Source organism: Aotus nancymaae, unplaced genomic scaffold (genome assembly GCF_030222135.1).
Source record: "Aotus nancymaae isolate 86718 unplaced genomic scaffold, 86718_ANA_hifiasm-v0.15.2.pri h1tg000028l, whole genome shotgun sequence".
In the NCBI taxonomy this organism is placed as follows: Eukaryota; Metazoa; Chordata; class Mammalia; order Primates; family Aotidae; genus Aotus; species Aotus nancymaae.
The window spans coordinates 3,849,282-3,861,725 of NW_026988441.1; the positions used below are offsets into that span (position 1 = coordinate 3,849,282).

The window sequence follows — 12,444 nt, forward strand, 5'->3', positions numbered from 1 at the left end:
CAAGCTGGAGTGCAGTGGCGTGATCTCCACTCACTGCAGCCCCCGCCTCCCGCTTCCCAGGTTCAAGCGATTTACTCCCTCAGCCTCCTGAGTAGCTGGAATCACAGGCACACATCACCATGCTTGGCTAATTTTTGTATTTTCAGTAGAGACTGGGTTTCACCATGTTGGCTAGGCTGGTCTTGGACTACTGACCTCAGGTGATCCACCTGCCTCGGCCTCCCAAAGTGCTGGGATTACAGGCGTGAGCCACGGCGCCCGGCCTGTTTCATCTTTCTTTGCTAGTTCTAGAGAGTCTTGCTTGATAGTCAGGTAGAGTCGTTGTAATATTAGGAAGGTATAACTTGGGGTTCTAGGATGAATGGAAGATAAGGCAGATGAATGTTTTCCTGGATGGGGAGTGATTCCTCAGAATGTCTAACTGATGAGAGATGATGTAGGAATGGAAATTGAGGAAGAATGTGGTATTAGTTGAAAGAAGAAAATTTGGAGATGACCATATCAAGGAGATTATAATGGCAAATATAGATAATAGTCTGTGTCTATGCTGGCTAATGCATTGGGCACAGGCTACATGTAGTTATTTAAATTTAATTAAAATTAGGTAAAATTAAAAATTCAGTTCTTCTTCTTTTTTTTTTTTTTTTAATTGATACAGATTCTTGCTCTGTTGCCTAGGCTGGAGTGCAATGTCATGATCTTGGTTCACTGCAACCTCCACCTCCTGGGTTCAAGCAATTCTCCTGCCTTAGCTTCCCAAGTAGCTGGGATTACAGGCACCCATCACCACACCCAGCTAATTTTATTTTGTATTTTTAGTAGAGACAAGGTTTCATCATGTTGGCCAGGCTGGTCTCCAACTCCTGTCCTCAAGTGATCTGCCGGCCTTGGCCTCCCAAAGTGCTGGGATTACAGGTGTAAGCCACTGCGCCTGGTCCAAAAATTCAGTTCTTTAGTCACCCTGGCCACATTCAAGTACTCAATAGCCACACATAGTGGCTACCATATTGGAAAACACAGATATAGAACATTTCCGTCATTGCAGAAGGTTCTGCATTTGACGCAGTTAGAATATTATTAAACTGAGTGGAGATATAGTTAATATTGACTAATTTCCACTGGTCAATATGATTGTAACACTTCCCTGGGAAAAGGGAAGGTGGTCCAGGGAACTGTTTTTTAAATCATATGTATCTGGAATACCGAATATTGTATGGTTGTTTCATACCTGTAAAGGGAAAAAAATTGTTTTTCTACTCTTATGGAATACATCTGACACCAAATTTGTAGGGGTTTTCCTCACACCAACCAGTTCTCCAACTCTCCTGACACCAGCTGGATGTCCCACAATATAATTGTGATACAAACTACCTGAAGTTAGTACAGACTCCACAGGTTAAGGGCTCAGTCTCACAAGACTGTCTCCCACTTCAGATACCAGTCATAAGTAGCAGACTCCCACGTTACCCACATTTCTGACTTGACCACAAATAGGTGGTTCCCACGATCCCCTTCTCAGTTTTGATAATTTGTTGTGACTGCTTACAGAATCCTGGGAAACACACTTGCTGATTTATTACAAAGACCATGACAAAGGATGCAGCCCGATGAAGAGGTGTGTAGGGCAAAATCTAGAAGGGTCCCAAGCACTGGAGTTTCTAACTTCAGGGAGTTGGAGTGAATCGCTCTTCCAGTATGTGAGTGTGCTCACTAACCTGGAAGCTTTCTGAAGTCTGTCTTGTAATTATTTTTGTGGAGGCTTCATCACATAGATACAATTGATTATTAATCTCTAACCTGGCTGGGCATGGGGGTTCATGCCTGTAATCCCTGCACTTTGGGAGGCTGAGGCGGGCAGATCACCTGAGGTAAGGGGTAGAAGACCAGCCTGGCCAACATGGCGAAACCTCATCTCTACTAAAGACACAAAAATTAGTCAGGTGTGGTCGTGCGCGCCTATAATCCCAGCTACTCAGGAGGCTGAGGCAGGAGAATCTTTGAGGCAAAGGTTTCAGTGAGCTGAGATGGCACTACTGCACTCCAGTCTGTGCAGAGCGAGACTCACAAAAAAAAAAGTCCTGGGCGTGGTGGCTCATGCTTGCTATCCCAGCAATGTGGGAGGCCAAGGTGGGTGGATGACTTGAGGTCAGGAGTTTGAGACCAGCTTGGCCAAAATGGTGAAACCCTGTCTCTACTAAAAATACAAAATTAGCCAGGCATGGTCGCTGGTGCCTGTAATCCCAGCTACTCAGGAGACTCAGACTCGAGAATTGTTTGAACCTGGGAGGCAGAGGTTGCAGTGAGCTGAAATTGTGCCACTGCACTCCAGCCTGGGCGACAAAGTGAAAACTCGTCTCAACAAAAAACAAAAAACAAAAACTCCAGCCCTATCTGGAGAATGTGACCAACCCCCATCTTGAAACTGTCTAGGAGCCCATCAAGATTTACCTCATTACAACAAAATATGCCCTCATCACCTAGGAACTTCCAAGGGATTTAGGAGCTCTGAGTCAGGTACTGGAGTCGGAGACCAAATATTAGAATTGTTCCCAGCACCCCTGTCACTCAGGAAATTGCAAGGGATGTAGGAACTCCGTGCCGGGAACCAGGGGTGAAGTCCAAATATGTATTTATTATTATATCACAGTATCTCAGTGTCTACATAGCAAGTTGGAGCGTTGACTACAGTATTGTTTTAAATTGGTGTTTTAGGAAAGTTTGATTTTGTTGTGCAGTTGGAAAAGGGGGGAAAGATTTTGTAACTAGGCAATTATTGAGTATTTTGCCTCAGTGACCTTGAAAGGAAATGCTGTGCATCCTGTATTCTGATTTTCCAGTTCTAAACCTTTGTTACTAAAACCTACATCGCTTATTTGCTTGATCAGCACAGACATAGTTTGATGTCTCTGGATGGTCTTTTCAAATTCTCTGTGCATATCCCTCTCCCAAAACTCGTAAGACTCAAAGTGCATGAAGCTCTTGTCCTAGGCCCTCCTGTTTCTCTGTCTATCCTTCCTAAAGAATCTCATCTAGTCCGACACAGTCCCAAGTATTTGAATAATGTTTATATACTTGTGACTTAAAATTGTAATCTTATATCTAGAACTTTCTCCATACTCATAGATCTGTATACTTGATATGATCTCCTTAATTACGTATTATTCATCTCAAGCCTTTACAGGCCTCTAAATGGAGCTTGCATTCCCCCCCACCCCAGTGGCAAACCTGTGCCCCAATCTTCCTCATTTTATTAAATGGCACCAGCACCTGTATAGGTGTTTAAGCCACATATTGAACAGCTATCGTCAATTCTTCCCTTTCTACTGGCAATGTTTGTTGTAAGAGTGAATCTTACATCTTCCTCCTCCATCCTTATGTCCTTGTTTTTTCACATTTCTCCATCTTCATTGTAATTATTCCTGATCAAGCCACCTGAATTCTGCCATCGCCTCCATTGTATGCTCAATAGACATTTGATTCTCCATAGAATAGTAATGTTGGGACTGTCAATTTGGAACATGTTTTCTTGGCAAAAAGTGTTTGGTGGCTTACTGCCATTGTTCTTAGCATAAATTCTAGTTTCTAACAAAGTCTTCCTACAAAATCTCTATGTTGTTAATTCTGCCAGCCTTGCCAAACTGTTGTATTTCTACTTCATTCACACTCAGGATATTCCAGGCATACCAGCTTCTCTTACAGTTTTTTGATGACACCTAAGTTTTTTCTGCCTCTGGGTTTTCACACTGACTATTCTCTTTTCTTGGAATGTTCTTTATTTTGTTCTTTGCATAACATTGCTCGTTCTTACCCTATGATGTGAGCTACTTCCTTTGTACTGTTCTTCACATTCTGTAATTTTCCTACTTCTCTGCATACCTGTTGTTTCTCTCTTTTTACCTAATGACAGGTTCATGGAGACAGAGAATATATTATTAGTCACTGTAGTATCCCAAATACCTGTCCATTCAGTGTTGTTGGGTGAATACATCCATCCCCTCCATCTGTTTTCGATTTGTTACAGTTGCAATGTGTTTCTCTTTCTACTTCTGTCTCCATTTGCAAGGTCCTCTTTGGGAGGCAGCCCAAGTTGTATTTACTCATTATAGAATACCCATTGTTGTTGCTAAAGTTGCTGTGTTTTCCTTTTGCTGTTTTATAGTATCATCCTTTTTCACAGAGTGTGAGGTATATTACTCTGAGACTGTGATCTTATAAAAGCCAGCCAAAACCATGGCATTTTTGCACCTTCTGCCACCTCTGCAAAAAATTATCATGGATGTTCTTACTGTTCTTTTTCCTAGAAGAAATATAAGGGATTGACCATATGCAGTGGTACCCAGAAAACCAAAATGAGCTTAAAAATTTAGAAAGATGTCAGCAAAGTTCTGCCCTTGGAAATAAGTTTGGTTTATATAAGAGTATTGTTCCTTTACTATAAAGACACAATAAGTTTGGCTCACAGTGTAAATGTTTGCAATCTCATTTAGGTTTTGTTATCCAGAATACAAGATATGCAGGAAAAGATTCTGATGCATTTGGTGGATATGGGAAATCATGCCTCCATATCAAGCATGACAAAACCCTTACTGGAGTTAAATACCATAGATGTGTTAAACCCAGTAGCACTAAATCACAGCTCGGTGACCATCAAAAAATGTATGCAGGAGAGAAACCACATGAATGCAGTGTGTGCGGGAGAGCCTTCTCCAGGAAAGCACAGCTTATTCAACATCGAAGAACTGAGAGAGGAGAGAAACCCCATGGATGTGGTGAATGTGGGAAAACATTTATGAGGAAGATTCAGCTCACTGAGCATCAGAGAACTCACACGGGAGAGAAACCCCATGAATGTAGTGAATGTGGAAAAGCCTTCTCCAGAAAGTCACAGCTCATGGTCCATCAGAAAACCCATACAGGAGAGAAACCCTACAGATGCAGTGAATGCGGAAAAGCCTTCAGCCGGAAGTGCCTGCTCAATAGACATCAGCGATCCCATGCTGGAGAGAAACTCTATGGGTGCAGTGTGTGTGGGAAAGCCTTTTCCCAGAAGGCATACCTCATTGCACACCAGAGACTTCACACAGGAGAGAAGCCTTATGAATGCAGTGATTGTGGAAGAACCTTCTATTTTAAGTCAGACCTGACCATACATCAGCGGATTCATACAGGAGAGAAACCTTATGAATGTAGTGAGTGTGAAAAAGCCTTTAGAAGCAAGTCGAAGCTCATTCAGCATCAGCGTACTCACACTGGAGAGAGGCCATATTCATGCAGTGAGTGTGGCAAAGCCTTTGCCCACATGTCAGTCCTCATTAAACATCAGAAAACTCACATAAGAGAGAAAGCCATAAATTCACTGAAGGTGGAGAAACCTTCCTCCAGGAGTCATACCTCCTTATACATGAGTGAGCTCATACAAGAGCAAAACACTGTGAACACAGTACATATAGAAACGCCTTCCTCAAGAACCCCTCCATTGTTAAACATTAGTGAGCTCCTAATGGGTAGAAATGTAGTGATTGTGGAACCAACTTTTCCAAGAAATCAAGCCTTTGTAGTGAATCAGGAATTCGAACAGGGAATAAGGATTGCAAATGAAGTAAATGTGGCCCCATCAGTAATAAATTATATCTTGTATCTTACAGATACTGTGTAAGAATAAATCTTCTGATACCAGAAAGGTGGGAAAATCTTTAGCAGGAATCCTCCAACCATTATATGCCAGATAGCTCATTTAGGGCTGAAATTATGGAGGCACTGGTGGTGGAGGACATTTCTGTGAGAAGCTAAACCTGTTAAACACCATTGAAATCATGTTGGCTAGAAATGCAGGTGTTAAGAGGAAGCCCTTACCTGGAGATGGTATCTCAATTGGTATCAAAAGAATTCTTACAGGAATGTTTATGAAAGATTGTGATGGTGTTTTTAGTGCTAAATTGTGCTTCGTATGTCAAAGAAATAGACAACTTGAGAGGCAATGGAGATGGAAAACATTTTTAGTAAAATTTTTATAGGAGAATTTACAGAAAAAAAGTCTCGAAAGTGAGAAATGATGGAAACTCACCAAATTAACTCATGTATCACACTTTTATGCCTTGAGAGTCTTGGAGGGACATGTTTAATAAATGACATCTTGAGCCCCAGGACTGGTATTATGTAATAAAAATCTATGAATATAACAAATATGGAAGTAAAACTGTTAGTTTCTTATGGGTGCTGCACGAAGCTAACAGATTTGATGGCTTAAAATGATGCAGAATCATTATCCTACAGTTCTTGAGGTCTGGAGTCCAAATGCATCTCACAGGGCTAAATCAAGCTGTTGACAGGGCTGCTTTTCTTTTCGGAGGCTCTAGGGGAGCGTCTTTCCTTGCCCTTCAAGCTTCTAGAAGCTGCCCAAATTCTGTGGTTTGGGGCCTCCTTTCAAAACCAGCAGTGACCAATCAGTCTTACATCACTCTTAAAAACCTGAGTGTTCTGTCTCCCTCTTCAATGTTTGAGGACCCTTGTGATTACATTGGGAAAACCCAGATAAACCAGGATAATCTCCCTATCTTAATAATTATGATCCAAGTATGTTAAAATTTTTATTGTATAATCAGAGAATCTTGTGATTGTTACATGTGAACGTTGTAGATGCTCTTAAAATGTTAAAGTCACATCAGCACTGGAAAATAATTCCTAAATGTCCAAAAAGAACATGAGATTTATGATGCCTGAAATGTTGTCAAACATAAATTTTTATCTATTCTGAAATTATATAAATTAACATACCCAGCCAGGCACAGTTGCTCACACCTGTAATCTCAGCACTTTGGGAGGCTAAGGCAGGAAGATCACTTGAACCCAGGAGTTTGAGACCACCCTGGGCAATGTAACAAGACTATATCTCTACCAAATAAATAAATAAATAATAGCTAGACATAGTGGTATGTGCTTATCGTCCCAGCTACTTGGGAGGCTGAGGCAAGAGGATCGCCTGAGCCCAGGAGTTCTAGGCTGCATTGAGCAATGATCATGCCACTTGCAATCCAGCCTGGGTGACAGAATAAGACTTTCTAAGAAAGAAAGAAAAGCTAACATACTTTATTATGAGTATGGAATACATATGACATAATGAACCTAGATACTGACTAATCTTTTTCATAGTCAACTCCAACAATCCCTTTTTCTTTAACGATAAATGTCTAATGTATGTAATCTCCTGCCTTAAATATCTAAAAAAGATACGCAATATATGAGTGAACTTCATCAGACATTGAGGAGTAAAGGACTCAGGATGACTTTCCATGAGAGAAAGGAAACAGTGAAATGAGCCTTATGATTGCCCCAGCTTAGTGCCTGGAGAATGTTTCCGGTCTGCAGCATTGAGAGGAGAAACCCAAGCAGATCCCAGCTATCTCTCTGAATTGAGACAGTTTGGGGTTTTAGGAATTCAAGTTGGCCCAAATTCTTGAGTTGGATTACTGGGGAAGAGCTGCACTCACAATTGAGAGTCTAGTTTCCCCGACAAGCCTTTGAGTCATAATCAGCACATGTTATGTGAGGAAACCCCTCCCCGAGGTTGGAGGAAGAACTATTGGAAATGAACAGGCAGAAAAATCCTTGGATGCTACACAAGGTTGGGAGTAATCGGCATTTCCACCAGCTGGAATGGAAATGCCTCCTAATTGGAGAATCACAGTGGACCTTAAGGGGAGTATTGCTTCTATGGGTGGCTCAGATTTGCTCTATATTAAAGGCTGCCTTGAACCCTCCTCACAAAACTTACATACAAGCTATGAAAAGGCCAAACTTTCCAAGTTTTTAGCAGTTTTCCAGACAGAGACTAATAAATAGAAAGCCATCTGTCAGTAATTGACCATGTCTGGCATCCAATCAAAAAACTTACCCAGGTGTGCAAAGAAGCAGGAAAATACAACCCCGTAACATGAAGAAAACTCAGAGACCCAGAAGTGACACACTGATAGAATTAGCAGGAAAGGATGTTGGAAACAGATGCTATAAGTGTCCCATATATTCAAGAGGGCTGAATAAAGTGGATTATAAAAGTTATAATTTACTGAGGGTTTCCCTCCACCTGAACAAGGGAGAGATGAAGCTTGGTCTAGTTACTGGAGCCAATGCCCCTAGGTTGTTCAACCTCCCAGGGAGGGACCAGAAGGAGGCAATTGGGACCAGGTTCCCTGAGGGAGAAGCAAGCACTGCTGAAGTTGTGGAGTGTCGTCTACCCCGTGTTTAGCCTCTCTTTGCCTTTTCTGGGAACTGAGACTTCTGAGCAGGGCTGCTGAGCTTCCTGGGAAGTGTAATTTGGGCATGGACAGTGCCTAAGACACCTGTGCTGGGCTGTTGAGGTTTCTGGGAAGTACAGTTAGGAGGCCTAACAACTCTTATTCTAGTTAGCAGCTGGTATGTCTTGACTGTTTAGCCCCAGTAGGGGTTTCTGGCACACATCTGCCTTTCGCCGTTTTTCTCCACGTGAGTGAATTCTATCTGGGTGTTCAAGGCAGTTGAAGAGGTAACAGAACCTTAGCCAGTGCTTGCTGGGGCTTCTGTAGGCAGTATTATGAGGCAATTGGCCTTGGGCATATCAATTCGGAGCTCATCTGGCCTTTCTGCTTTGACTGGGGCAGACTTTGGTAGGTCAGACCCAGTCGGTTCTTGGTGAGTCTGCCCTGCTGTGTGGCTGAGGTGGGAAGCAGCCCTACAAACATGTTTGTTCTTGTTCTTGCTGTCATGGGCCAGATGGATCCCATGTTGGAGGCTGGGGAGGGGACTCCGGGCATGGGTCTTACTTAACCTTACTCTGCTGACTTTCTCCTTTTACACCCCAGATGAAACGTTTTTAGGTGTGTAGGTGTCTGTGTGTGCTATGGGGTGTCCAGAACTGGTCTATTAACAACTGCATCAGTGTTAACACAAAGCTTCTAGAGCAGTGTGTACAGTGCAGTGCTTTGAGGACTAAGCAGCTTTTCAACTTCTAAGTGGGAAGATGATTTATGTATAAAGAAATTTGACACACTTAAAAACCTAGCAACTCCTGGTACACAGACTTACAGATTCCACCCACTTTGTCTTGATTCCCAGTTTAGAACTTGGGTCTGTAGATTCTAGAACCTTCCAGAAGTCCATTGTCAGTTCTCCCACCAGAAGTTGCCTGGCTCTGATCCCATGCAAGGGAGGAGATAGTCCAGGTTCTCATTGCCTTTTTCTGTATTTATATTTAGGGGTGGAGGTAGAGGACTGGACATTCCTCATTGGTCCTGATTGGTCTGACCTCTGAGGGCTTTTTCCAACCTTAGCTTTGTGCTTTTAAAAAGTTTTCCTTCATTAAGAGAGGGAAATTTAGTAATTGTCACAATTCTAAAAGCTGGGCCCCTCTCTGAAATGTCTCCTTTACTCTTGATAAGAGATCTTTTGCAAAAGGTTCAGAATCAGAAAAGACAACAGCTAGATCATACCTTAGAAATGACAGCTTTTTCCTAAGAACAGAAGAAAATGATAAAAGCCGTGGTGAGGTTTTGTTTCTTACTTTTGCCTTTCTCTACAATGGATTTGCAAGACTTAATATAAATAACTATTATATGAAAATACATTTCTAATTTAAAAATTTAGGGAAAACCAAAGAGAAACCATAAAATCAAGGTTCAGACAAAGGTAGGAGGAAATGTAGCTTCATGCAAAGCGCATTAAGTTTGAATACAGGTGAATAAATATGTAAGAAGGAAGGACGGTGTGATGTACTTAAGTTGTTTCTGATAGTTTTTTTTTTTGTTTGTTTGTTTGTTTTGAGACAGAATCTCACTCTGTTGTCCAGATTGGAGTTCAGTGGCACGATCTTGGCTCACTGCAACCTCTGCTTCTTGGGTTCAAATGATTCTCTTGCCTCAGCCGCCTGAGTAGCTGGGATCAAGGTGTGTGCCACCACACCTGGCTAAGTTTTGTATTTTTAGTAGAGATGTGGTTTCACCATGTTGGCCAGGTTGGTCTCAAACTCCTGACCTCAGGTGATTTGCCCACCTCAACCTCTCAAAGTGCTGGGATTATAGGCGTGAACCACCATGCCTGGCTTGTTTCTGATGTTTCTGGTGTCAATAATGTATTAATTTTCTGTCGATGCCAAAACAGATTCTCACAAATATTTAGTAGCTTGAAACAACACATTTATTATCTCACAATTCTTTAGGTCAGCCTGGGTGACACAGTAAGACCCTGCCCCTATTCCAGTACTATTTTTGCTTGCTTCATAAGTGACTAGAAAATAAATGATTTATTGTGTATTCTTGAAAAGCTAGAAGAGAGGATTTTGAATGTTCACCACACAAAGAAATGATAAATGTTTTAGGTGATGGATATGCAAATTACCCTGATTTGACTATTACACATTGTATACATGTATTAACATATCACTCTGTATCCCTTAAATATGTGCAATTATGACATGTGAACTAAAACCAAGAGAATATACTGTACCCCTAATTGTTAATCTAAACCATCATCAGCCCTGAATACTTCCCAAAATTGCAGCTTCATAAAACCAAGTCAACTTCTTGGAATTTCTGTGGACACAAACAGTAGGCATGACAAACTAAACATTCTGAAAACAATATCTCCAATTCTCCTATTCCCTGACCTGCCCCTTCCTTCGTTTTCTTTCTTTTTTTGAGACGGAGTCTTGCTCTGTCGCCAGGCGTCAGGCTGGAGTGCAGTGACGCAATCTCGGCTCACTGCAACCTCCGCCTCCTGGGTTCAAGCGATTCTTCTGCCTAAGCCTCCTGAGTAGCTGGGACCACAGGTGCGTGCCACCACGCCCAGCTAATTTTTTTGTATTTTTAGTAGAGACAGGGTTTCACCATGTTGGCCAGGATGGTTTCAATCTGTTGACTTCGTGATCCGCCCACCTCGGCCTCCCAAAGTGCTGGGATTACAGGCGTGAGCCACCGCACCTGGCCGTTTTCTTTCATTTAGGAATCAGAACCATTGTCCTCTCAATTGATGGAGTGCCAAGTCTAAAATTTATTATTGATTTTTCTCTCATTTGGTAACCAAAATCCAAGTGCTGCTGATTTTATGTGCCCCAAGAATCACCTCCAGTGCTGCCATGCTCGTACAGTCCCATGCCATCTCTTGTCTGGATGCCTGAACTAGCTTTCACAAATAACTCTCTCTCTCCATGAACAGAAGAAAAAATGGCTTTTTAAAACACAGTCAACAGAGCTACTTCCAACAGTGACGGCAGAAAAAGAGACCAGATTTATGCTCCTACCTTAAACAACTGAAAATCTAGGGAAAATGGGAAAGAATGGTTTTCTGACACTGGGCAACGGATAGTATAGCATTGCACTCTCCAAAAAGGGGAAATAAATAAGATGATCCCCGTGATTGCTCTGCTTACTGACTTGAGAGAGTTTGCAGGTCACAGTGCACTAGGGGAAACACAGGTAGAGCCCAGTAGATTCTTTGAAATGAGTTTCAAATGAGAAGATAAAGTTGGGAGTTGGGAAGAACAAGGCAGATAGAGTTCAAAGATTAGTACTGAATAAGAGAGTACTGCAGACAGAATATGATTAAGACGCCAGTTCTTCCTCAAGCAAATCCATAGATTCAAGGTGATTCAAGTTAAAAAAAAACATTAACAACCTAATTCTAAAAATGTATATGGAAAGACAAAGTAACTAAAATAGCCAAACTACTTTTGAAAAGGAACAACATTGGAGTACTCATGCCTCTTAATATCAAGACTTGCTATTAAGCTACAATGATCAAGACAGTGTGATATTGGCTGAAGGGTAGACATACAGACCAATGGAACACGAAAGAGTCCAGAAATAGATCCACACACAATATAGTCAGTTAACTTTTGACATAAGTAAAAAATTCAATGAAAAAAGAATATTGTTTTCAACAAATGGTACTGGCATAATTGGAGATTAAAAAATAATAACAAAAAAGAAACTCAACCTAAGCCTTACTTTATTTGCAAAAGATAATTAAAGATGGATTATAGATTTAAATGTTAAATGTAGAACCACTGAATTTTTAGGAGAAAACATTAAAAAATGTCCAGGACCAGGAGCTAAGCAAACAATTCTTTGACATGACACCAATAGTACAATCTGTAAAAAAGGAATAAGTTGGACTTCATAAAAATGACAAATTTTTACTTTGAAAGTTATGGTTGGTTAGCTAGGCATGGTGGCTTGTGCCTCTAGTCCAAGGTACTCAGGAGGCTGAGGCAGGAGGATCGCTTGAGCCCAGAGGGTAGAGGCTGCAGTGAGCCAAGATTGTGCCACTGCACTCCAGCCTGGGCAACAGAATGACACTTTGTCTCAAAAACAATAAAAATAAAAAAGAAAGTAATGGTTAAACTTTAGGCTCAATAAATTAAAATAATAATAATAATAAAAAAAGAAAAACAGAGCTCTGCATCTTTTAATGGCTACC

The 12,444-nt window shown here is 41.4% G+C and overlaps 2 protein-coding genes across 7 annotated transcripts in view; both read left to right on the plus strand.

Moving 5' to 3' along the window:
- LOC105723807 (zinc finger protein 577) overlaps positions 1 to 6,146 on the plus strand; it is a 330,132-nt gene extending 323,986 nt beyond the window's left edge. For 5 of the 6 annotated variants that reach the window (XM_064380972.1, XM_012462059.2, XM_064380970.1 and 2 more), the window contains one exon: positions 4,488 to 6,146. In XM_064380972.1, coding sequence (XP_064237042.1) covers positions 4,488 to 5,656 — 1,169 coding nt within the window. In that variant the 3' untranslated portion in view covers positions 5,657 to 6,146. The remainder of the gene's footprint in view (positions 1 to 4,487) is intronic. The other variant, XM_012462075.2, reaches the window with a different exon arrangement.
- Positions 1 to 12,444, plus strand: part of LOC110569336 (large ribosomal subunit protein eL31-like) — a 56,856-nt gene that overhangs the window by 3,461 nt on the left and 40,951 nt on the right. The gene's annotated exons all lie outside the window — the stretch shown is intronic.